At 40.7% G+C, this 25,507-nt stretch overlaps 2 protein-coding genes across 2 annotated transcripts; one reads left to right on the top strand and one right to left on the bottom strand.

Moving 5' to 3' along the window:
- Positions 1–177: 177 nt before the first annotated feature.
- prpf8 (pre-mRNA processing factor 8) lies at positions 178–18,316 on the bottom strand. The gene is made up of 43 exons (XM_022210762.2): positions 18,138–18,316; positions 16,786–16,903; positions 16,506–16,674; positions 16,231–16,395; positions 15,887–16,105; positions 15,577–15,789; positions 15,296–15,421; positions 15,038–15,143; positions 14,537–14,727; positions 14,268–14,387; positions 13,965–14,154; positions 13,702–13,821; positions 13,221–13,355; positions 12,930–13,059; positions 12,619–12,815; positions 11,986–12,192; positions 11,335–11,498; positions 11,107–11,233; positions 10,601–10,793; positions 9,502–9,689; positions 9,090–9,328; positions 8,815–8,961; positions 8,516–8,726; positions 8,246–8,362; positions 7,886–8,133; positions 7,591–7,770; positions 7,308–7,443; positions 6,771–6,940; positions 6,431–6,560; positions 6,167–6,313; positions 5,851–6,011; positions 5,480–5,671; positions 4,649–4,886; positions 4,357–4,485; positions 3,832–3,945; positions 3,526–3,699; positions 3,052–3,245; positions 2,653–2,892; positions 2,332–2,473; positions 2,047–2,187; positions 1,795–1,934; positions 1,125–1,327; positions 178–819 (listed from the first exon to the last, which is right to left on the bottom strand). Exons 2-43 carry the CDS (start codon positions 16,892–16,894, stop codon positions 665–667), a joined length of 7,017 nt encoding a protein of 2,338 aa, XP_022066454.1. The 5' UTR covers positions 16,895–16,903; positions 18,138–18,316; the 3' UTR covers positions 178–664.
- Positions 18,317–20,770: 2,454 nt separating this feature from the next.
- On the top strand, positions 20,771–24,989 carry zgc:153372 (uncharacterized protein LOC767695 homolog). Its single transcript, XM_022210764.2, has 10 exons — positions 20,771–20,921; positions 22,142–22,281; positions 22,596–22,746; positions 22,828–22,964; positions 23,058–23,127; positions 23,221–23,302; positions 23,415–23,546; positions 23,619–23,761; positions 23,979–24,101; positions 24,330–24,989. Exons 1-10 carry the CDS (start codon positions 20,886–20,888, stop codon positions 24,405–24,407), a joined length of 1,092 nt encoding a protein of 363 aa, XP_022066456.1. The 5' UTR covers positions 20,771–20,885; the 3' UTR covers positions 24,408–24,989.
- The last annotated feature ends 518 nt before the right edge of the window (positions 24,990–25,507 follow it).

Genomic DNA, 25,507 nt, shown 5'->3' with positions numbered 1-25,507 from the left:
CACTATCTTGGTATCCAAGAGTGCTTTATCAAGTGACTGAAACCAAACTGACAGTAGTGCTTTGAAGCCCATGTGACCTTTAGCCTCTCTCAAAAGGGAAGCAAGCCAGCAAAGTTCCCCAGAACGCACATAGATGCTTAACTTCCCCATAACAGATTACAATATCGCAAACAGTGCTTATAAAAATTGTGATCTTTATTTAAACCCAAGCTACAGCGTCAGAGGATGTATAGTACAACACAGTAAAACAGGGCATGACTGGCATGAAAATACAACTTTCGATTTCATGGCTCAAAGGGGAAAGAGGAAGTGAGTGTCTATCCTCCAGAAGTAATGTAAATGATCAAATACTAGAGCAACGAATTGTGTACTTTAAATTACACACAAATGCTCAAATGTACGACAAGCCACAAAAATCAAAGACTTGCTCAATTAAGCTTTACTGTTATAGAGGAGAGAAGGGACAAAAAAAAAACATAACATTTGTAGAAAATATCAAAAAACTTAACAGATTCCTAAAAGGTCCTAAAGCCTTTACATAAAAATTTCCAAACATCACAGTTACATGTGTTCAATAGAAATATTACAGGGGCTGATCTGCACTGGCTCCACATGATGCTGGTTAGAGCTATCTACAAACATGTCTAGAGCAGAGCCACGGCTCTCAGGCGTACATGTCCTCGCGGTCGGCATTGTAGATCTCGCCCTCCTGCAGGGAGGCAAAGTTCAGGAAGTGCGAGGGCCGATGGACTTCATGGTAGAACTCTTTGGGGTTGGCCAGCTGCAGGTCGTACTTCATGTTGGGATCGTGGCGCACGCCTGTGGCAAGACAAGTCAACAAAATCATTACTTTACTGACAGTTCTCTGGATTTGACAACTTGGTGACATAAGTGTGAGTGCTGACTTAATAGGCCATTGTTTTCAACATTTAGTTTCCAAGCTATGAAGCACATTTTCATTGTAAAATCAATTACACCGGCATGAGGTCAGAGTGGAAACATCAATGTAGGGCACCGATTTGTCACAAATGAAAACAGAAATTGAGGATGTGACACAGTTTTAAACTCTTTTAAAGCTCAGTCATTCAGCTCTTCCAATAAAAGTATAAACTTTAACTACTGACCCATGAAGTTGTAATTCCAGGAAACTTGTCCTGGCACCATGAAGAAGCCCAGGAAGCGATCAGAGAGCAGCATCTGCACTCTTTCATAATGCGATGGCAAGTAGCCTTTAGGGTTGTTGCCCTTGTCTGTGTTCTGGCGACCCCATTCATAACCACTGGGCGTCAGCTTGTATGCTGTGAGAGTGCATGAGCCTGGAGTGAAGCTGAAAATCAAAGGTAAAATGCATTTTAATACAATAAGGTTATATGTAGCAATAACTGCAACATCAACTACAAATGCAAATAAAGCTTGTATTTTTCATTATTTATAGGGAGCAAAAGCCTTTCCTAAATCAGTTTTCTACTACAGTACTTCAACTCGTATGCAAGACAATTTCATTTTTTCCTAAGTTGAAATGGAAAAAAATTACAGAAGCTAAGATCTGACTGTCAAATTCTTTATTAAATACTAGTAGCTTTAGAAATGTGATTTATAGACCTAAAACAGTCTACTTATTTTAAAATGGGAGTAAAGTGGCCAGCCTCTCAAGCCAATGAACCATAGCAACCAATGAAAATCTGGAACATGCATACAAGTAGAAAATTGCTTGACATTTTTCTTCCATATTTTCCTGCAGTCTCGAAACTCCTGCTGTGACAGAGAGAACAGGCCTCTTGAAAAGAAACCCACCTGCAAGTGATGATAATGGTCTTTTCTCCATCCCAAGATGGATTATCAGCCATGATCTTGGCATGTGTGGTGACGTCCTGTGGGGACAGCTGTGGTGACTCATTAGGCTGCGTGTGGATCCAGCCCAGGGGCTCCATTTCCTGTTTGAGACAAACACTTTTAGATCCGTTTCAAAGTGGCCTGTTCAACTAATACACATTTATGATAAAATAGTAAGAATGAGCTGGAAAATTCTCTGCGTAGGCCTCTTACTTTCAGGTATTCATGACCAGGCAGCTGGTTGGGCAGGTGAACAGTCTGATGTGTCCCCCACTGAGGCACCATGACGATGCAACGAATCTCCTTCACCTGGGGGTTGTCTGGCGGGCTGGTACCATACAGGTAACCCGCAATCTGGAACAACACAACATGGTCTGAATCTACAGGAGCAGTTTGTTTGTTTACTTTGCAAACACATGAAAAATGAAAGTATGCAGAAGTGGAATAACAGGCATATGGACATTTGAAGAAATGAAGTGCAGTACTATAAATACATACCTGCGCTCGCAGATCTGAGATGCAGATGAACTTCTTGAGAACGTTTTTGGGCAGGATGTAGGTGTAACCCGTCTCCTTGATGTCATCAGAGGACACGTAGATGTGGTTGGTTCGAAGGTGGAGGTTGGCAGCAGATATGGCCCTGACAGAAAAAGGACAAACAACATTAAAGCCAACTGACATAATGACGACTGCACAGTCAACCGTTCACTCTAATACACTTCGATGTTCATTTTTCATTATGGATCAATCTTGAACTCAATCCTGAAGGAAGAAATGCCCTAAAGCAAAGTGTGAAAACCAAACAGACCGCTTGCATACCTGACTCTCCATTCAGTCTTAGAGGAGAAGGTCTGGGTCTCGTAGTTGGAGGTGGTGGACGTGATGATTTCGTCTCCATGCTTGTTGACGGTGCGGGTCTGTGTGGCGGTGAGCTGCGACTGTTCCTTGGTCTGCTTCTCAATCTCAGCAATTTGCTGACGCTGCTGTGATGGGGCTGAGATCTCCATACCCAGGATGATGTCACGGATCTCAGACTGGGTCAGTGAAGCCACGTTCACACTGGATGGAGAGAAAGGAAGCATGGATTACTGAAATCAGATCTGGTTTCATTCTGTTCTCAGTGAAACAGAAAATTAAATTCCTTAGATGATGTGGTCCCAAGAACGCCAACAGCTATTTGTGCTACACGCTGTCTTTATGTTACAGAAAAACACTTACTTGTTCTTTTTGCCATAATCGGCCAGAATGAGGTCTTTGAGTTGCACTTCCACCTTGATCCACTCCTCATCGGTGAGTGTGGGCCAAATGTGGTGAGGCTCTGTGATGGTCGTTTTATCCGGTTTCAGAATCACCTTGGCTCGGTCGTTATTGACGTGGAGAGCTCTGAGGATCAGGATGAGTCGAGAGAAGGCCTAGAGATGGAGCAGACAACCAAACACAAGCTATTTACACAGGGGAATAAGGTGAGCTCACAAAACACACATGTGCCTTCAGGAGTTTTGTTAAGAAAACTTAAGTATAAGTCACAACCACAAGGACAAGTTTGTCTTTTAGTCACTTCCAGTGGTAAATAAACACAGATGCTTTCCAACAGCTAGGTATGACATTTCCAGAAAAAAAACAATCCAGCAACAAAACTTTATTACAGTCTGTTTAATGCTGGTCTGACTATAAGAAGGGGGTGAAACTCACTGTGTAGGATGAGATGGTCTTGAGCCAGTCATCGTAAAGGTTGAACAACACCATCTGTGGTTCTGTAGCCTTCAGGATCAGGTCTCCAAACTTCTCCACCTTCAGACAGGCCTGGAAGGGCAGCTGCAACTCTGAGCCCTTGATCACAATGTTGGGGAAGTCGAGCAAGTGGACCTGCACAGCGAGAACAAAGGCATCAAGACTAGAAAAGTATTGCAATGTGGTTTCACCTTCTAAAGATTATGTCCAGATTACCCTTCAAGATTTGTAAGTATTATAGCAGTTAACAGCATAAAAGAGGCTCACCTCCAGAGGGTCCAACATGCCCTTCCTGGTTACAATGATCTGTTTCGGCTGCTCTTCCACTGGGAGGGAGCGAATCAAGGCAGCCACTTCTTCAGCTGTCTTCCATTTGGCCAGCTACAAATGAACAAAAATTAAGTTAAACACCCTGAGCAAAAAAATTGAGTTCCTGTCAAGATCTGCTTTACTGTCAAAAGACTAAACAGTCATTTTAAAGACGAAGAAGATGCTTTTGTAAGCCTGTGCCACGTAACTCAATTATTAAGGTACATAGTCTTATTTTAATATAAATATTCTCTGTTGAGACTTCAGTAGACTTCTTGAACATCAATTCAAAGACTGCAATTAAAGTTAAAGGAGACAAATAAAACAAAAACTAAGTCCAGCCCAATCTGATTGCAAAAGCCATTTTCACTGGTCAAAAGAAGGATTTGTCTCACATTAAGAACAGATAAATCAAAATAATAATCAATGCCACAGGGCAGGCTGGTGTTTATTAAATAAAGTAGCGGTTGAGCATCACTGCACCTGTCCCAGACGTTTCTGTCCAGCCCATACAGATGTGTGGATGATCTTGAGGAAGAGCTGACCAGTCCTGGGATTGAAGATGAAAATGGCTCCATTGATGGGCTTTGTGGTCAAGTTACCCTCAAAGGTCTGTTGAGATAGATGGAGAATGCATTTGACTAAATTCAAATCATCTTTGTTTTGCATATTCTCATTAAAAGTCTACACATCAAGACATTTTACTTAGAACATGAAACCACTGTCAGCCCAAAACAAAACATGCAATTTTAGTACATCACAGTTCTCTGCTCACCTTGTGGATGGTGACTCTGTACACATTCGTGTCATCCACAAACCAGATGATCTGGTTGGAGAACAGTTCACCATAGTTCTGTGAGGACAGGTATGGCTCAGTGGGTTCTGAGGAGTACAGCTGCAGACCTTTGCGGATGCGCTCCCTGAGCACATACAGGGCAGGGTTGGCCTTCATGATCTTGGCCATGGCCTGCTGGATCAGAGGCTTGCTTCCAGGGAACCAGTTACCATAAGCACTACAGAGGGAGAACAAAGAAATAAGAGTGTCAGGACGACATAGATTTTGTTTTTCTCCACTGACACCCAGAGAAAAACACTTCAGAGTTCAGGAAACAGCTAACAACGTTTGAGCTGCTTTAAGTACTGCACACCATAATATTCACACACAAAAATTTGGGAACCCAGTGTGAAGAATTCACAGGCTAAAGCAAAACATACATGTTGACATGAGCAAGTAGATGCGAAAATCCAGGCAATGCTGTCAGTATTTGACAACCTTCTAGCCTTTTTTTTAGGACAAATAACACACTGAGATTCTTGTAGTCAGGTATAAAAATCACTTGTTTTTCATTTTCAATAACTTAAAGCTACTTTTAAGAGTGTATTATTGAATGAGAAGTAAAAATGAAATAATCATGTAAATGCCACAAGGAAGATTTGGCCACAGACAAATGCAACTTGACTGTTGTCTTAAAAAAGACAAATACATAACAGTGGACATTAGAGGAAAAGGGGTAGCTTATAATGACAACCTGATGTTTAAGTTAATCCAATATCTGCCATTTTAACTGTTCATATTATTTATATTTGTGCATGTAACAATCCTCACCTGTGGAGGTTGTAAGCCAGGTCGATAGCGATGAGCACCCCAGTGGGGGAGGGGTAGATACTCATGTTGTCTGTGGTGTAGTCCAGGAACTTGGCCCTGGCGTAGCGCTCTATGTCATGAGAGTCGTAGTCACCCCAACGGAGCTGAATGTCAATCCAGTACTTCTGTGTGGTGGTGCTGTCCATCACATCCCTGCAGGAGGAGGTGAACGTGTTTAGCTCAAACAAGCTGAAAACATAAGTCTTTCCATGTTCTTTCATCATGACGGTTTCTGAAACATCTCCCCAGCACTGGTGTAACGTTTGACATTTTCAGAACTCTCAAACACATTAACACAAATATTCATGTAAATACGACTCCAAAATTCGTACTTTGAGTCAGCAAGCAGAGATGGCCGAGAGACATTCCACTTGTATGAAGCAAAGAGGAGGATGTCTGCGCAGGATGAGTTCATCTTGTATGACTTCCTGGGATGGATGGTCTCCTTCTGCACCGTCTCAATCTCCAGGGCATCCAGCTCCTGGTCAAACACCTGAAAAAAAGAACAGAAAATATTCACAATGAGGAACAACTAAGTTTTTGAGCAAATGAAAGTTGCTTTGCCATATTTTTTTTAAACATAGTTCTAATTTAAGCAAAAGCTCCTGTACTGCAGAGTGAAAAGTTGGGTCAAAGACCAGTACTTACCTGACAGAGATCCATGACAATGCTCTCATGAATCTTCTGCCACAAGTGAGCCCTGAAGATCTGAATGAGGGAGATCTTCAGTGTGGGGATCTTGCCATGCATGAAGATTCCTGTCAAGTCAAGCTGTACTTGGAAACCCACATATACCTAGAAACAGAAAGATGACACACACTATAATTTAGCTCACACACTGTTTAGTCTCTCCAACCCAACAGCGACAAATTATCTGTAGGACATATTTTCATGAATGCTGGTCCTACGTACGTTGGCTCTGTTGATGGTGGGTGACCACCAAAGTGTGAATCGACGGTTGGGGATCTGATTGAGACCAGACCTCTGAGCATTAGTCAGCTTCTTCCATTTCATGGACTCCTCAAAGCCGCTGGCCTTTTCCCTACAGGACAGAGAGCCAATTTGTGTTTAATTGTAATTAATTAAATGTACAACAAATGATCTTTTTAGTATATTCAGTTACACACTCTAGAGGTAACCAGAAATAAGGTCACAATGTAATAGCCACATCAAGGGAAAAGTGATTTGGTTAATGAGCAAATCTGACTCCAAAATGCACCAATATGTTTCTTAGTGCTCAAAGTGCTCTCACCAGAAGAGACCCTCCCAGGTGGGGAAATAAGTGCCTTTGAACAGTGTGTGTTCCAGGATGCCCTCCACACCACCCAGAGCCTGGATCATGTCTGTGCGATAGTTGTTCAGGTTCCACAGTTTGCCATCGTGCCTCTGGTGGGTCCACCAGAATGGATTCTGTTTCAGCACCTGCATTCAGTCAGGACAGAAAACATCAATACAACCATCAGTACAATCAATGTCTGCATCCTGGTGTTAACTACTAAATGTTAAACATACTTCTCTTTGTTAACATCTAAATTTAATGTTTGTTTGAAACAAACAACTGCTGGATGAACATCTGGGACAGAGACAGTCAAACTATTTTTATTTTGGCAATGTTATGGTCCAACTCAGGACAAACTTCACACTGTTTTGTCTTAGAAAATCCCCAAGGCATTACAAAGACTCACAAGCCAGCCTTTAGACTTTTAGTCTTCTTGGGTTACGCTGGCGTACATATGAATTATTAAAAAGGATCTCTTTATATAGTAGAACATCGGCATCTGCTCCTTACCTGATACTGTTTGAAGTCTGTTCTGACTCTCCAGCCTTTATCATAGGCCAGTGTGTGTCTGTCCTTCTGGAAAAGAGTGTTGATGCGAGGGATTCCTCTGTCCCACGAGTCCTCCAGGTCCTCCAGAGTCAGACGTCTGGAAAAAAGAAAACACACTGCTATTTGCCTTGTGTAGTTTTTGCTCAGGTTTGTTAAAATATTTATTTGATCAGTGCAGCAAAGAGGCCGGTGAATCAGGTTCTTGTCGAGGTTTTCCAAAAAACATGTCTGACTAAGACTGTACCTGTTCTGAGCAATGGCCTCCTGTCTCTTGAGGGCGTACTCGGCCCAGACCCTCTGAGAGTCAATGAACTCGCTCTCCCACGGCTGAATGTAACGATACAAGTTAGGAATGAGCTGGTCTTCTTCGTGGCTCATTCCAGACCTGAAGTGGGTGATGCCCACATCTGTCTGCTTGGACCATCTGGTGAAGAGAAAACAATTCAATGTTTAATTGGCTGAGGTATAAGTAAAAACTTACAAAATTAACTCACAGCACTTACAGGTCAACAGACATCTGTATCCGACAGAAGACTTACCGCAGGTCTGACTGTGGGATAAGCACGTGGCCCATGGACAACATGCCAAGGCCACCCAACTCCTTGGGAGTGTAGAAGACTACAGGAGGGAAGCGGCTAGGCATTTTGGAGTTCAGGCCGATCTTAATACGCGTCTGAATCTTGTTCTCACACTTCACCAGCAGGTCCAGGAGCTCCTGGGTGTTGACGACAGCTTCACGGAAATAGGTCATCAGACCAATCAGAGCTGTGTTCCATTTGTTCACGATCTGCAGGTGCAAACAAGACACTGAATTACGATGACTTAATAACTTCACATAACTGGTTTTATCCAACTGTGTTTTCTATGTTACCACTTTGGGAGGAAAGTTGTCTGCTAACCTTGGTGAAGGTTGTGGAGCCAGAGGCCATCAGGATCTGACGCACTCTGTTGTGGAAACGCTGCATTGATTCATCATCCACACGCAGGAAACACTGTGCTGTCCTCTCTTTGGTTACCTGCACAAGTACCACAACAAGGAAACTTTTGATAAAAACCCATTTGACAAAAAAAAGAGAGCTTTAATATGAATTATTGATCAGTTTACAGTTTTTTTGAAATTATCCGAGGCTGGACATTAGCAGATCTGTTTCGTATTGTGACGTCCTCACCTCATTCTGCAGGTTCCACACACCATCCTTGTGAGTAAACTCCTCATAGCTGGTGCGGCACTTGGGGAGGATGCGGCACTCAAAGCCACACATGTTGAAGAGCAGGTTGGGGTTGTCTTTGCTGTAGACTGACACAAAGCTGTTCTCCCACTGGACCGTGGTCACAGACCTGGGCAGGCGATTCTTGATGTCCCAGAACACAGCACGTCCCCTGAGAGGAATAATATTAGACAAGTCAAAACTTTTTGTCTAACGAATCAAGAGGCTAATGTCAGTCAAAGGGTTGGGGAGAAACTCACAGGTTGACATCATGCTTCATCAGTCTCATGCGGGCATCACGAGGCCAACACTTCTTGTTGTTGTAACCCACTATGTTCTCATTGTTGGGGTCTGGATGCTCTGTCAGATATCTCTGGATCAGGTCCCTGGCTTCATCAGCAGAGAACCTGAAACAAAAAAGTCACATCACTTACAATTTGTTTTCTTCCAGAGGGGAAAATTTACCTTTTTTCAGTTGCACTCCATTTTGTTACACAAATCAATAGAAGCTATCATTTTGGTGATGAAACTGCACCTGAAGAAGATGTGGATGCGGTCGATGTAGCGACAGTACAGTCTGATCGGGTGAGCGCTCTCTGTGGCCGTGTCCTGGAAACTGAGGAAGTCATTTGGCATCTGAGGTGGACCGGCCATCTCACTGGCACGGTGTAAGCCGAGCACCAGCAGGTCCATCACCAGGCCGTAATACTGCACGATGAACGAGGCAAACTGCAGTCCCCTGATGATGCCGTAAGAGTTGGTGTGGTTCATGTCCTAAATGAGAAACAAAGAGGAAAACATTTAGCCTCATTGCCAGTAAAAATTTAACTGCATAAAAACAGGCAGTGTGTTGTCAAAACGCTGCATTAATTCATGCATGCCTATACACTAAACTAGAAATTATTACGCATAAGATACAGAAATAAATCAAAAACAACGACATTTACCTTGTAGTTGATTACCACGTTGTTCTTGGCTGTCATGTAATCAGCAATATTGTGGTCAACAATAAGACGCAGCAGCCTGTTGAGCAACGTCAGATCGATCTTCTCATACATTTTCTCATAGCGGGACTCCAGCATCACGTTGCACTCTCCCTCTGCAGTCTCCCACACGTCCTGTAAGTTGTTGATGCCTGAGGAGAATAAACAAATAGCTCACAAATGCGGCCGGAAATTTGTTCCTGCTAATACAGTGGGAGTATCAGATTTGGAGACGACATCGATAAACAAACTGGCAGTTTATTTTCACCTGTATCAATCTGGCAGCGTACAATTTGATCAGTAACACTTTTCCAATATAACTACAGGGTTAGATCTTAACACTAGCCCGCTAGCCCGTGGCTAGTGCAGATATCCACAGGCTAGTGCAAAATCTCTGCTACTAGCCCGTGTTGGCTAGTGCAAAACTTTTTAAGTTCACTCTATTTCTATTGTAATGTATTGTTGATGTCATTGTTCTTTGACACAGGTAACTGTGTTGCACCATGATAAGTGCTTAACTTGCCACAAGATAGCACCACTATACAGAATCTGTAACTTAGGGTAGATGGCAGGGCACTAAGGTGGGGTGATGTCAGCCATGTTTGAAAAGTTTGTTTGAAATGTGAGTGAGGAGATTTGCAGTGAATTTGCAAGATAGCATAGCTTTTAATGGGCTTATCCAGATGGCCAGTGATTCTGAGCGCAGGGAGCATAACCTGGTGAGTATGGAGATTCAAGAAGTCTCAAAATCTGTTAGTTTTTTAGAATTGAAATACATGTGACTTTCAGATTGAGAAACAGGTGTTCCTTAGTGCTGTGTCAGTTAGTTATGAGCATAGTAGGACTGGCCCGAATAGTGGTTTCTGGTCTCCGAATATTCGGGCCCTATTAAAGCCTAATATCCGAATATTTGTTCCGCCCCATAACGTCCGACGGGGGGGCTTCAAGTAACGGGCTAGTGCAACATTCTGCGGGCTAGTGCATTTTGCAAGCTACTAGCCCGGGTGGCCAGTGCAGAAAAAAGTTAAGATCTAACCCTGAACTAGAGTGAGTCGAGCCTTACCTTGGCACCACTTGTAGACCAGCAGAGGTGGTGGTTCAGTGTCAGCAGGTTTGATCCAGGGTGGGAACAGGCGCCTTTTGTCTGCCTCGTACCACAGGTACTGGTCCAGGTAGGCGTCTGTGATCTTCTCCAGGGGCTCCACATCGTACACCGGCACCAAGTGGCTGTAGAGGTCCATGAACTCAATACCCACCTGCCAAAGAAGAAAATGTTGTTAGACTGACAAAGGAATCAACTAGAATGAGTGAGAAACAGCTGCATCATTCCAAGAAGAAACTCAAGCCTACAAAAAAGAAGATGAAAATTCTTTTGATTTACGAGTAAGCTAACATCCTGTCTATCCTTTTTACCTCAATATCTTACATCGTAGCGTGAAAATTGACTTGTGAAATGCCAGAAGGAAAGAACAAATGTTTGACAAATATTTTTCTGTTTCAAATTTCAGAGAATTTAATAAACTGTGCCTGAAATTCTCAAAAACTGATCCGTAGCATCTTAGTACCGACCTCTTTGAATGCTCTCTGTGTGAGCAGGTGACGTTTGATCCTGGAAAGGGCCTCGTGAGGATTGTCGTAGGCCTGCTCTATCAGCCCCAGCTCCTCCCTCTGACTCTGGTTCAGACGAGACTTCACACTAGGAGGAAAACAAACAATAACTGAATAATGTACCAAAACAAATATTATATATAGTGTTGCCTGGTGCGATGAAGCAGATCACGTTGTAAGCATGCTTACCTGTAGGCCTCTTTGAGCCTCTCCAGGGCCAGGATGAGCAGCTTGGTGTCGTGTTTGTAGGACAGAGGAGGGAAAGGGATGGGCGAGAACCGCCGACTCTCCAGCCAGTGCACAGTCGTGGTGTAAATGGCTACTGCTTCTTCTGCGGTGATGTAGGGACCATCCTGTAAATAAAATTTATACACATCAGCAAAAATGTGACAAATGTTAAGAATCCGGGTTTTAAAAGTTCAGACAAAGGTCCAACAGCACATATATTTATAATCTATTGCTTATGCTTAAAGTTGTTAATAATAATCATAATGTAAATCATAACTATCTGAATAGAGGGAGGCCAACTGCAACTGCAGCCAGCAATAATAGAACCACTATTCATTTTATTGTTCCTCCAGTTCTTACGCACAGGCAAGCAGACCAATGCAAGTGCGCCTTTGTAAGAGGACAGTCAAACCTTCCCTTTAAATTTGTTTAGTGCAATATATGCATGATAAGTCTATCGCTGCAACACTTTGTATGTAGCAAGTATCTGAAAGGTGAACAATTAAAAAACACCAAAACTAAAGTAACCAATGCAGCAGTTTATGAAGCACTATAGTGCTAAAAATAAGTTCTGATAACTGAGGGCAAATTGAACTTTGCTCCAAGTATTACCTTCAGGTAGTTGTGCTGTCGCTCCTGCTCAGCTTTCAGGTACAGACGCGTCAGTCTGCCCAGGTTCTTCTTGCACACCGTCTTGTCCACAGTGGCTCCACGACGAATTCGCTCACGGTTGTAATGAGCCGTGTTGGTCCACCAGTCAGCTTTGGCCTTCACATAACGAAGGATCATGTTCTCAATGGGAGTGGGCAGACCGGGCACCTAAAATGATTGAAGGTAAAAATAAGAATCAGTACTTTATTCGGTCATACTCAACTTTAACTGTCAAGAAAATTATTTTTCCCCTCAGTCTCTTTGTTAAGGTGCTATATACTTGTAAATTAAATATTTTTCATGAGTCTCAAATTAAGACAATATCAGACATTTGCATTCCTCATCACAAGTAGTGCAGGGGATGTTTCCTGTATTATCTGAATCAAACGTGACTCACAAAAAAAACAAAAAAAAAACAGGTCAGAACACAACTTCATGTGCTAAAAGCTTGACAATACACTTGCTATTTCACATAACACAACAGAGAATAAATTAAAATGAAACAGCACTTTTGTGAGTCGTCCCCAACAGCAGACAGTCCCTCCTCAATATTGCACTCAGTCGCAGTGGAAGATGATCCTGTGAAGCACTCACCTTCCAGGGAATGTTGGCTTTCCAGCACCTCCAGGACTCACTGAGATGCTGCAGGATGGTTCTGGCCTTGTTCTGTTTGATGCCCTCAGGCATCATATCCAAGATGTCGTGCATCACCGCAGCACGCAACTCCAGGTCAAAGTGAGACTCCACACGCTGTTTGGTCACAGTCTTGGCTACACCCTTGGAGTGACGTCCTGTGGGGTAAAATGAAACAAAGCTGCTGCTTAAACTAGTACAGTTCCTCACAGTGAACAGTGCTGACTGCGTCACACCACTGGCGGCTCAAACTATTAAATATGTCTGCATACCTTCGAACTGCCTGGCCAGCAGATTTCCCAGCCACCTCTCCAACAGAGGAGTGATGCCCCTCATGAAGAACAACCACACTCTCCAGCCAGGAGCCCAGAAGCCACACCCTGGACCTTTGCCCACAGGACCCTGATCAAACACACACAGCAAACAACTTTAAGGTGCAAAGACAATATGTCATTCCTTAGCTTTTTCTGTAGTTTGTAGGAAAATAACACATCCTTCAAATAGACGCTGACATAAAACTTAATGAAACTACAGCCTGAATAATTAAATCTGTTTTCCCTCACCGTGTTGAACCTGTAGTAGATGAGATGCTTCAGGTCTTTGCACATCCGGATTTGTCTCATCAGCTTGTACTTGTAGCGGTACATGCCTGTCAGCTGACCCACATGAGCGAAGATGTACTGCAGCCCATCAGCCAACTACAACACAGAGAAACAGCTCTGAGATGAACCAAGCATGAAAACGCTGAGTGGAATAACCAGTCACGTCCAAACAGAACCACTACTGAACCAAAACACTTTAAGAAAAACACCTGTCACAAAAGTACATCAATGTGTTCAACAATGAGTACTTAAGCTGTACCTATCACATTATGTCATAAATAAATCCTTCTTCTAAACAATAATAAAACAAAAAATGATGAAAAAGAAAACACTTTTACTCTGTGGCTCAGTTTGTACACTCAACGAAGTCACTGGAATTACAGAAAACTATGCCCATCACTTAAGATGGGATGTCTTGTGCAAAATTCAGAGCTAAACTAACCTGGAAAGCGTCAACATTTCCCAGTCTGTACTGCACGTGGCTGTCAACCACCAGCTTGCTCAGACGCAGCACCTCTCTGCACAGATGGAAAGCATTGCCGAATCTGGACTTCTTTCTCTCCTGGAGGATGGAAAATAAGAACACAGTTTTAGGTGAACTCAGGTTAAAGAGCGATAGACACAATAAAATGGATTTCTTTCATCTAAGCACAATATAACGTTACATAAGAGAAATAATGGGCAGTTCTGCCCTGGCGAGTGTACCTTTGTAGTCAGTGTCTTGACAGGCTTCAAGTTGAAGTTGTAGTCCAGATGCAGATAGTTGAGGTTCTTACGGTGGATGAGCAGGTTGAGCATGTTGTAGCCCTGTCTGCACACCTGTAGGCCGACCTCCACCCAGTCCAGCTTGGTGGACTGAAAGAACTTTGTGGCCTTAAAGGAGCGGAACAGATACCTGAAATACAACAGAGTAAAAGCCTTTTTCAGAAACCTGCCTGATGAGCAAAAAAAGGCTTTGATGACAAGGACATTTTAACCACAAATCAAATTATAACTCATAATGTTTACCTCTTCTTCTGGGCCTTGGGTGGTCTGTGTTTGAGAGCATTGAGCACATAGTACTTCAACAGTTTCTGGTACGACACACGTACTTTCACTGGCTGTCCTGCAGGGCAATGTTCACGGTACCTGTACAATATTTAAACATTTAAAGTTTCATATTTTCAAACCTTAATTCACATCTGAATAAAATAACAAGACAAAGCCAATCGATCCATTTTTGATAAGCACATTATGACAGGTTTATTTTTGCTACAACATGTTGGCAGTTTGCTCACCAGTTCTTGATCAGGGGGATGTCAATGGCGCGCCTTGTGCGACCAGATCGGAGGTTGAAGGGTCTCGGCGCCCAAAGCAGAGCAATGCCATTAGCGGTGTTGTCTGTGTAGAGCGGGGTCTCTTTAAGGAAAGGCTCCACATACTCAGGAAGCTCAAACTCTTCATCGTCATCAGGCAGAGGCTCTTGGCTCTGAGTGAGAACAGACAATAAAAATAATTTAAAAGTCACTTACTTGTAGAAAGACTAAATGAATCACTCATTTAAACAATAAATATCTGAATGGTGACGAGTGCACTGCAGCTGCAGCCAGTAATGAATTAAGAAGTCACTATTCAGTTTATTATTCCTCCAGTTCTTACGCACAGGCAAGCAGGCCAATGCAAGTGCGCCTTTGTAAGAGGATTTCATTTAAAACGATACACTTAACTTTCTGTGCTAGAATAATATCCATCTTTCCTCAGCCACTAAAGGCAGAAGGTGGACAAAAGGGAACACTTACCTTGACAGAATGTCTGTGTGAAATGGGGTTGATCAGCGGGTCAAAGTAGAACGCTGGTAGATCTGGATCCTCTGTCTTGATAAACACCACGTTAGGTGTGTGGTACCTGTATTTAAAAAAGTCACAAGTTTTTAGCTGATATGAATGATAAGTGTAGCAAAGTTATTCACTTAATGAGCAAAGAAAGACTTTTTTTCTCCATGAATGATTTTTTTTGTATTTTGCAATGAGCTGGCTTTTCACTCATCAAGTTCTTACCAGGTGAGATGGACGTGGTGCGGTAAGTTGTTGTACAAGTAGGGGAAGGCAATCTTGTACTCTGTCCTGATGGGCTGTCGGATGATAATTTTGTTGATGTCGTTGAACTCGTTCCAGTCTTCATCCCTGCGAGAGAAAGAGAGATGGATCAGCTAAACCAAAGTCATCTACATCTATTCTTGCTTGATGTTTCCTTTACAGTACTGTGCCTTCATAATTCAATAAAATTAACATGCCAACAACTGCAGGTCTATCATTTCATACAAGCAGAAAATACATACTGCAGGTTGATGTCTCTGACCAATGGCTCAAACTTTGGTCCCCCAGGGATGGCCATATTTAAGGCCTTAGAAGTGAAGAAGGCCTTGAGGTCAAAGAGATAAAAGTAATTGAAATCCACCAGGTCCGTCAGCAGCTGATTTGCCAGACGGTACAGTGTGGACATCATGGGTAGAGTGAACTGCCAGCGCCGATAGGTGGTGCCATTCACAAATCTGAATAGGGCACAAAGGAATTTACAGTTATTTTTCAAGTAACATATTAGCTGATATGCACAACTTTAAGTCTTTAAAGGCAAACATGGATGCTTACTTGGCAGTGTCTTTGAGGGGCTGGTGTTCATAGAACCACTCCACAACTGAGCCATCTTCCTCGGGATCAAGCTCCATCTGGATGGCTTCCAGAGGTTCCACATCCAATATGTTGTCAGCATAGTCCAGAGGCGGCTCCTCATCATCAAATGGTGGAAAGCGCATACGCTTGAAGTGCCGACGATCACGTTTCTCACGACGCATCATGATCCACATGGTGCTGCAATCACGACAAGTGACACCAATGATTTCACATATTTTAGACATATATATGCATGCAATGCACTTAAAGTATAGAGCCAACTGGAACTACAGTGAAGCATGGGATTACACTCTCTCACTTACCCCCACTGAGCAATGTACACTGGCTCTATGACCCAAGGGATTTCATTCACAAAGGAAATAGCTCCTGTGATGTGGTAGAGTACAGGCACATCTCGGATCTGTTCCCAGGGCATAGGCATGTTTTCCAGCAGCTTCAGCACTGCGTGGGGCATGTACTTGAGGGCACTATTAAAACAAAGTAAAAGATAGAGAATGAGCTAATGCAATAGGGATCAACCTTCTTAAACAACAAGCAAAGAAATCAACACATTTTGTACAACATGTTTAATTTTTACCCGAGGTAGACCCTCTTGTCATGGCGAAACTTTCTATTGGTCATGTCTCCATGGTCCCTGATGATCTTGCGGACATGTTCAGGAGGCATGTCTTCCTTCTGAGCGTCCACAAAGCCAAATTTTCTCTTTTCAGAGTAGCGCTTTGCCTGCAGCTGCTGCCATTTCCTTGCTACAGAGTTGAAAGTAAGTAAATACATAAAAGTAAGTACATAAAAGTGTATAACACTGAAGTTTACAAATAATACTTTCAAAGTGCTGTAGTGAGTCAAAACCAACATACCTTTCTCCTGCAGTTTTTCCTCAGACATGTAGTCAGGGACGGGCGCAGGTGGGGGTACACCCGGTGGCATCGCTGGTGGGACTCCTCGGTAGGGGAAGGTAGCCGCCATGGCGCCTCACTATGCAAAACAAAAACACCAAACAATGAATCACAATTGATACTGACAATGTTCAACCTATGAGGCTTTGTATTATTACACAAAACAAATAAAATGCATTCAATTTAGCACAAATAAAATGTCTATTGATGAGAAAGTCTGTTCCATTAGTAAACCAGTTTTGTGGCTGGTGTCACAGCAAAATCTGACAGCAAGCCTGTTGCTAAAGCTGTGATGCCTGGTTTATAAATTTCCACACTTGCTTTTATCTGTATCAAAGAGTCGGGATGTGCTAATACACATAGGTTTATGTCTCTGGTAATAGGAAAAGAGTGTCTTTTAAGACTGCAATGCTTCTCGAAACAAACAGTTGTGACCAAAAAAGTGTTGCAGTTTACAGCATAATCAGTCACAACATTTAGGACAATTACAAGCAATGCTATAGATTTCATCGTTTACACTACATGTGTTTAGTATGTCTGATATCTTTGTTAAGACTTCAGCTAACTAGATATCCAATTACATTCCATATATATATATACAAATTAAAATCTACTTCTTTTTATAATATCTATCCTATGAGCTACAATCAAATACTCATTGATGAAATAATTTCAGGCACTCTGTAAGGGTTGCAATCACTTTTAGACGAGTGCAAAACTGCATTAAATGAGTTTACTTGTTCCTTTAAAGTCATTTAGAGTGGTAAAAAAAAATCGAATTAGTTATAATCTAGGACAAAGACCAAGTAAATAACTGCAGAGAGACAAACATGTACTTTCTAGCACAACGTCATTTTCAACAATCGGTAGGTCTTCGCCAAATTTATGTTACTTACTTTCCAAACAAAGTAAGAAAACAGCTTAAAGTTAGCGTTAAGAGAGTACTGTTAGTTACTTACATTTGCTAATTCGACACAAAATACGGCTATTGCACGTTTAATTATCTGCTTAGCAGCAACATTATCTTGCTCATACTTAACCAGTTAGCTCAACATGGCTTCCCAAACGAAACCAATTCAATACTTACGCAAAAACCAGAGTACTACCAAGGCAAAACAATTGGTAGTTCGGTAAAAGTGGACGATATAAACTGTGAATAACTTAAACTACGTGCAAACAAATCTGCAACACATTATTCCTCATCGGTAAGTTAGAGCTATTGATTAGGCCGAGCGTGGACGGAGCGGTTGAGCTAGCTTAGCGGCTAACGGCTGCGTGTTCCGTAACAAAAGCAAAAAAAGACCAACACACACCTCGCTACCTTCACTCCCAGCGCAGTCTGTTAATCTCGGAGAAAACTTCGATCCACACACAGTGCACTAACACAACATTTCTGTCTTATTGTCCTCTTTTTTCCGCTTCAGTGTTGTGTTGATGCGTCTTCATACAACAGCATCACGCACGACGAACGACGGCGGCCACACGATGAACGCAGCTCGGTAGAAATCACAGACCAAAGATACGCAGGATTTTATGATATCTATTGGTGAAATGAAGCGGCTCTACGTAGGAAAGATGCGCAAACGTTGAATTAGCGCAATTTTCAAAGTACCCGGATGATCCCATATCCGGTGCAGTGCTGCCCCCTGCAGGTCTGGAGTGGACCTTGCGGAGGCTTCATCTACAGGTAAACAGAGCGGTTGTGGGTTAATTATTATCCCAGGGTGGTTTTATTATTATTACCCTCAATAAATGTATTATAAAACAACCTCTTCATGACATTGGATTTTTTTTTCATCTGAGCTGAGCTGTTTGAATTCTTTTATCACTCCTTTTATTCAAATTTCAATGTGCTCTGCAATGAATTTAAGTTTTCTAACAAAGCATACACACAATTTAGCCAAGTGTCCATAAAGCATTTTCAAGCTGGTCAATATTTAACAAATGAGAGTCTGCTGTGACTTGAAATCACAGAGATCAGATAGTGTGTCCAGTACACAAGTACTACTTTCACCAGTGACTATAAAAGTCCACCTTAAAATGTAGTTCAACTCAAATTACACAACGCCACAGATGATACGAGAAAGATGAGAAAAAGACTATCGTCATGCTGACATGTCAGTTCAGGACGTAATTGCTGTTGAAGAGATGCTGTGTGTTGAAAAAATGAATACTTATTTCTCCAACTTATAAAGAATGCAGATAATTTTATAAAATAATACATGCTGTGTTTATATTTGTGTCCTAAATAAATAATTCATCCTCTTTACAAGTTTGCCGTACTGGGACTTGATGTGCTGGCAGATCACTGTTGTTCAGAGGCATCTTTTTCACCGAGACAAATACACATGACAATATAAAAAGGCATATTTGAATAATTAGATTGTATTTTTCTTTTAAATTGGTAGTAACAAGCATGACTTCCAATTTGAAGCTTTTCTCATTTGAGAAAATATTGATCGGAACTGGAAAAGAACTTGTAAATTTGCAATAATTTGTATTTCACTCTTTTTCTCTGTACATTTGTATGAGGAATGCTTTCATACTGAGCAGGCTCAACTATTGTAACCCTCTGTTATGTGGTCTACCCTAAAGCCTTAATGATCTGCTACAACTGATTCAGAACTGTGAGAGAATAAATGCTTTAAAGTCCTTATATTTGGTCACCTTCTATTTCCCATGCTGGTTTTAAAGTATTTTATTTGCTGTAAACCATTTCAGGATGTTGCATTGACATATGGCTCTCATGCTTATGATCTAATCTCTCAGGTCATCTGGGGTGAGTCTGTTATTCATTACAAAATGCAGGAATAAAACCTGAGGTGACACAGCTTTTAACGTATATGCTCCAAGCTGCTGGAACAGTCTGCTGAGGACAAGAGAGCAGCTCCATCTACAAACCTCCTACTGCAGCCTGACTTTTGAATAGGTAAGTAAGATTTCAGTAAGTATGGTTCATAAACATTACTTACTTTCTTCAATTCATTTATTTTATTTTATTGCTGTAATGTTAATTTTAATCTGTATTATTTTATTTTATATCAATGTTTTGTCATTTTATTAATTTTTTATATATATATAATTTTGAATATTTTTGTTTTACTTCTGTTTTTGCTTTTTGCACTTCTTTATCTAGTTTTTATTATTTTCTATTTCTAGCTTATGTTTTCTCCTTTTAGTTTACTTAATATATTTAGTTTGTATAACTGTGTAATATTTCCATGTTTTCTCTTTTTCATCTAGATTTTATTTCTACCTAAAAAACATTTATTTAAATCTTTACATCTATTATTTGTCCTGGCCTTAATAATGGCTTAACAATCATGTGTAAAACATTTTGATCTGCACTGGACTGATTCATTACTTTTATGTGCTCTTGGCTCAGTTTTTTTTCTTTGTTTATTTGTGTGTGTGTGCGTTGTGTATTATTGTTGTTATATTGGTTTAGCCATTTCTATAGATTATATCTTTGTGATACCAAAATAATACTTTGCTGAAATATTCACAAAAATGCTGTATCTTGATAAAACTGAACATTTAAATAGCATAAAAAATAATAATAAAGAAACAGTAAATTGTAGTGAAAGAAAGATCTGAAAAACAATAGACTCAAACTAATTTTAATAAAAATCATTGGCAAACAGGAAAGTCTTAATCCTCGATTTAAGAGAGCACATGGTTGCATTAAATTGAAGGTATCTGAAAGTTTGTCCCACCTTTTTCCGCTTGACCTTTCTTGTCAAAATAATTTCAAAAGTATGTTTGTGTGTCAGCTGTTGCATTTGTTCAAGTCAAACAGATGTTTTTGTTAAGCCAAAATATGAAATTAGACAAATATTGTTATCAAAAATCATTTAAGATACAGGTTCTGGCATTTTTAAAAAAAAATTACATTTGAATGCTTTACATTTCTGCGCCCTGGTGCTTTTATTCTGAAAAACGAGTGCGCCAGAAGAGGGCAGATCTGATCCAACAGCTGAAGTTTGTGATTCAAACTGCAGAGTTTGTTCGTCTCTGATCGTCTCAAACTGCTTTCTGTGTTTGACAGACTTTCGGGCAGAATGTCGACAGCAGACGACGTGCGGGAAAACGTGAAGGTATTAATGCTTGAACTTTTTATTCTGTCGGACTTTGTGGAGACGTTTTTCTAAAAGCTACACACACACACACACACACACACACACACACACACACACACAGAGAGAGAGCGTTACATAATAACTGTTCACACATGTTCAATCTGCAACCCAAAAGTTTTTATTGAACTTGAAGCTACCGCTGCGACCTCCGTTAACCCGAAAGAGTAGCAGCTGTTTGCACAAAGGTTGCAAAGTTTTCAAGTTTAAGAAACATTAAAGATTTAAATCAGTGAAATTTGTAAAAGAAAGTTTGAAACTTAAAAGCTCAACTTTTTTTGTTTCATTTTTGTGCTTCATTTCCCTTGAGTTGCAACGTGACATCTACCAATCTGAATATATTAAGGGAACACAACTGATGTTAGATTACTAGAAATGACTGAGCAGATCACTACATTATGCTGTAAATTTGACAAATTTAGAAAATAACAGATCACAACCGTTTATAAAAGCATTCAATTACAAGATTATCTTAAAAAAATCTTGTCAAAACGGTAAATAATGTCCACATCAAAAATCTGCATTTTTTATAAATGCTAATCTTTTTTTTCAATAGCTGACTGTAAAATAGCACTTTTTTTTCTTTGTTAGTGAATTAGAATTGGAAAATAATCTGTATTTAGCAAAAAACTTTTTAATTGTTGTTTTACAGATTTTCCCAGTTTTGCTACACTGTAGATGATATGTAGTAAAATCACAAAATATATTGACTTATTACTTTACATGCTGACTGTAAAATATCTATATAAAAAACAAATACAAAGCAAAAGCAAAAAAAGGAGGCAAAACTGTAAATAATTTCCTCATCAAAAATCTCTACTGTGCTTGCAGTGAGGATGTAGTTTTGTAATACTGCTTTCAGTGCTCCAATAGTTTGACCTGCCACATCCTGTGAAGAAGTAGTCAGATCATGTTACACATATTTAAAGTAGAACTGTAGCAATTAAGCAATTCTCAATTAATCACCAAAATAAATGACTTGTTGAGAGATATTTCTAAAAAAAAAAATACCTGAATGTATGTTTATTACTTCTTTGTGACAGTAAATTGAATATTTTTTAGCCTGTGGACAAAACAAGACATTTTTCAACATTTTTTTTGACATTTTTGAGACGAAATGGCAAAATGTTCCTTTCAGCTGTAGTGTGCAGTTTCATGTTAACTTGTGTGTCTCTGTGCAGAAATACTATGGCTCTCGAGTGGAGTCCTCTGATTTACAGACCAGCGCTGCCACCTCCTCCTCCTGTGGTATTTCATTCCGGCCAATGCCAAAAAGCGTCAAAGATGCTCTGAGCCTGGTTCACCCTGAAGTCGCCAAAAAGTAAAGCAGACCCCTCTTTTGAACTAACCTTTGACTGATAAACTTCTGCACCAGTAACTGGAATCTGCTTCTTGCATTTACAACAAATGTGTCCTCTTCCACTTATGTGATCATTTTATTGCTGAGAAACATCAAGATTGTCACACTAAGTTGACAGATTTGAATAAATCCATCACAATAACGAGATAGTTCCATAGAGAAATAACTCTCCTGTAAACAAGGGTGACTTATATATCTCAAACCGTAACACGACATCTGTATAGGTTGGATTGTCCTTCGTCTGTGGTAGCTGCTGTAACGATGTTTTTCTCCAGATTCTTCGGCTGTGGTCTTCCGTTTCCATCGAAGCTTGAAGGCTGCAAAATCCTGGACCTTGGCAGCGGCTCCGGCAGAGACTGTTTTGCCTTCAGTAAACTTGTTGGACCGAACGGACATGTGACGGGCATCGATATGACAGAGGAGCTGGTAATGACACACAGCTGTAAACATGGCGCTTCATCCCTGTACTGTGTTTTTTTGTCACTGATATAGCTTAAATTTGTTTAGATCTCAGTGTCTCGTCAGTATATCGAGTATCATCAGAAGACGTTCGGCTATGAGAAGCCCAACGTCACCTTCGTCCAGGGATACATGGAGAAGCTCAGTGAAGCTGGCATCCAGAACGACTCGGTGGATGTTGTGATGTAAGTTTTGAATTATAGCTCTGCAAAATGTGTCGATCGATAAAGCTGCCATAGGTTCACAAATAGACAGTTTTTCCTCTCTAATCTACTCAGATCCAACTGTGTAATCTGTTTGTGCGCTGACAAAAGAGCAGTGATGCAGGAAGCCTGCAACGCCCTCAAGGTGGGTCTGAATAATCGATACAGCGTAATGCAAAGACATTTAAAATGTCCACAGAAACATGAAACAGAGTTATTGGTCCCTCATTGAATACAGGAGGGAGGTGAACTGTACTTCAGCGACATGTATGCCAGCAAAGTCATTCCTGATCACATGAAGCAAGATCCAGTCCTGTGGGGTAAAAAAATTATCTAAAATTAGTGAAGTGAAAGGCAAAAATACAGCACAGTATCCCCGTGTCACTGTTATGTAACAGTCGTCTGGCTGAGGTAACTTTGTCTCCTGCTCAGGTGAGGGCATGAGCGGCTCTCTGTTCTGGCGAGACCTCATCTCACTGGCACACAGCGTCGGTTTCAGCACTCCACTCCTTGTTTCTGGGTCCCGCATTGTGGTCCACAACAATGAGCTCAAGGAAAAAGCAGGTACACAACATTGACCTGGAACACTGAAGAATTGTTTTGATTCTACGACTGAGCAATCTCTGCTTTTCACAGGCGACATCAACTACATTTCAGCCACTTACAGGCTTTTCAAGCTGCCTAAAACTCCAGTGCTGTCCAGTGCAACTGTGACCTACAAAGGAACAGTAGCAGATTCCCCTGATGAGCTGTACTTTGACTCCTTACACACTTTCAAGGTATAAAAGCCGCCTCAGAGTAGATCTATAGTGAATGGCTCTATTCATATTTACAACATGACATTTATTAACCTGTTGTTCCAGTAAGATAAAAAAAATAAGCCTGCAAGTGTCATGGTTTTTAATTTCAGAGAATAGACGTACATCTTCACATCAACAAAATAATATTTAATGTTTTTGAACTAATAAGATTAGCGTTTATTTTCATCCTCTGCAGAAAGACGTGGCCATGGAGGTAAATGGAGAGATGGCAGCAATCCTCCAGAGTTCACGTTTCTCCTCAGATTTCAAGATCCAGATGTTGGATAAACCTGATTCCAGCTCTGAGTCAGCACCACAGGTAGCTGATAATCTGGGTTCACTGTGGCTAAAATGATTTAATTATGAAAGATAATCTATTGGCTGCATCAACAAAGACTGTACAGTTGATCCACTTTTTAACATATGACTGCAAATATTTGATGCATCCAGCAAAAGACTTTATATAGCAATAATGCTGCATAGTGTAAATTCTGATAGCTACAGGTTTGCTTGAGTTACTCACTCCTGATTTTCTTTATTTTTCCAGTACTGCCACCTCGACCCGTTTCTGTGGGCTGACAAAATTGGATCCTCTGTGAAACAATGCTCCAAATTAAACAAATAAAGAGGCAGCCGAATCCAGAAGGAAATGCAATGAAGAGTCAAGATACCTGCAAAAATTAACTCCTACTAAATTCTTCTACTGATACGTTTTTTTTCCAAATCATCTTAGTCTTGTAGTCACGGCAGTTTTACTCAGATAATGTCCTAATTTGCAGCTGTAATCATAGTCAATAGCGTCATTGTAACATTACTACAAAGAATATCTTTTATTCCACATTCGATTGTATTTGTGTAGAGACTAAAATGACAAAGTAAAAAAAACTTTCTTGAACTTATTAACTTGTGAACATACAAGAGTTTTTCTAATCTGAACTTGAAAATCTGCATAAAAATAAACTGGAAGCATCTTGAAAATATTTGTGTTGCGCCTCGTTCTTCTGTGCTTGTATTCAGTTAACACTGCTGTGTTCATGGTCAGTGACTGGATTTAGTCTCATAAGAGTACAACAAGACAAGTCTGACAACAGTGAACGACACAAATGGAAATAAAGATAAAAGATGTAATCACTCAATGATGCGTTTGATGTTTGATAAGATTGCACTGTATACTGTTATAAAAACATTAAACCACTTCTGCTACTGACTCAGAACTATGTTTTTTGTCATCTCTCACAGATTGTTCATTATGTAATTCCAGTTTTTCATGACTGTCAATAATTTTGTTCGGACTTGTTATGACTCCATCATTTTCTGTTTCTGTGATGACTATTTTAAAATATCAATATATGAGGGACTTTGGAGGACATCAGTCAAAAGTACACAATTCTGTCTATACAGTTCTAATAGAATTATTTACGGAGTTTATGTTTGCAGAGATTTAAGGATCACACACCATCAGGGGGAATGCTCTCTCTCTGTCATTCTGAAGGAATGTGCTGTGTCAACCTTTAATACCGCTCTGCCTAAAATAAGACGTTCAGAGTCAGAGATACAATATCTAATGTATTGATAAAATATTTTATGGCCATACAATTCTGTTTTTATGTTCTGCTATTTAAGATAAGACTAAAATACTACATCATGCTGACATGCAGTCTGAGCATGTTGAACATGGTGCAACTACTTATGAAGCTGAAAGAAAGAAAGAAAGAAGGAAAGAAA

This window comes from Acanthochromis polyacanthus, chromosome 13 (genome assembly GCF_021347895.1).
Source record: "Acanthochromis polyacanthus isolate Apoly-LR-REF ecotype Palm Island chromosome 13, KAUST_Apoly_ChrSc, whole genome shotgun sequence".
Lineage (NCBI taxonomy): Eukaryota > Metazoa > Chordata > Actinopteri > Pomacentridae > Acanthochromis > Acanthochromis polyacanthus.
Note: the sequence above shows the minus strand (reverse complement) of the source record. Positions and strands in the feature narration are given on the sequence as shown.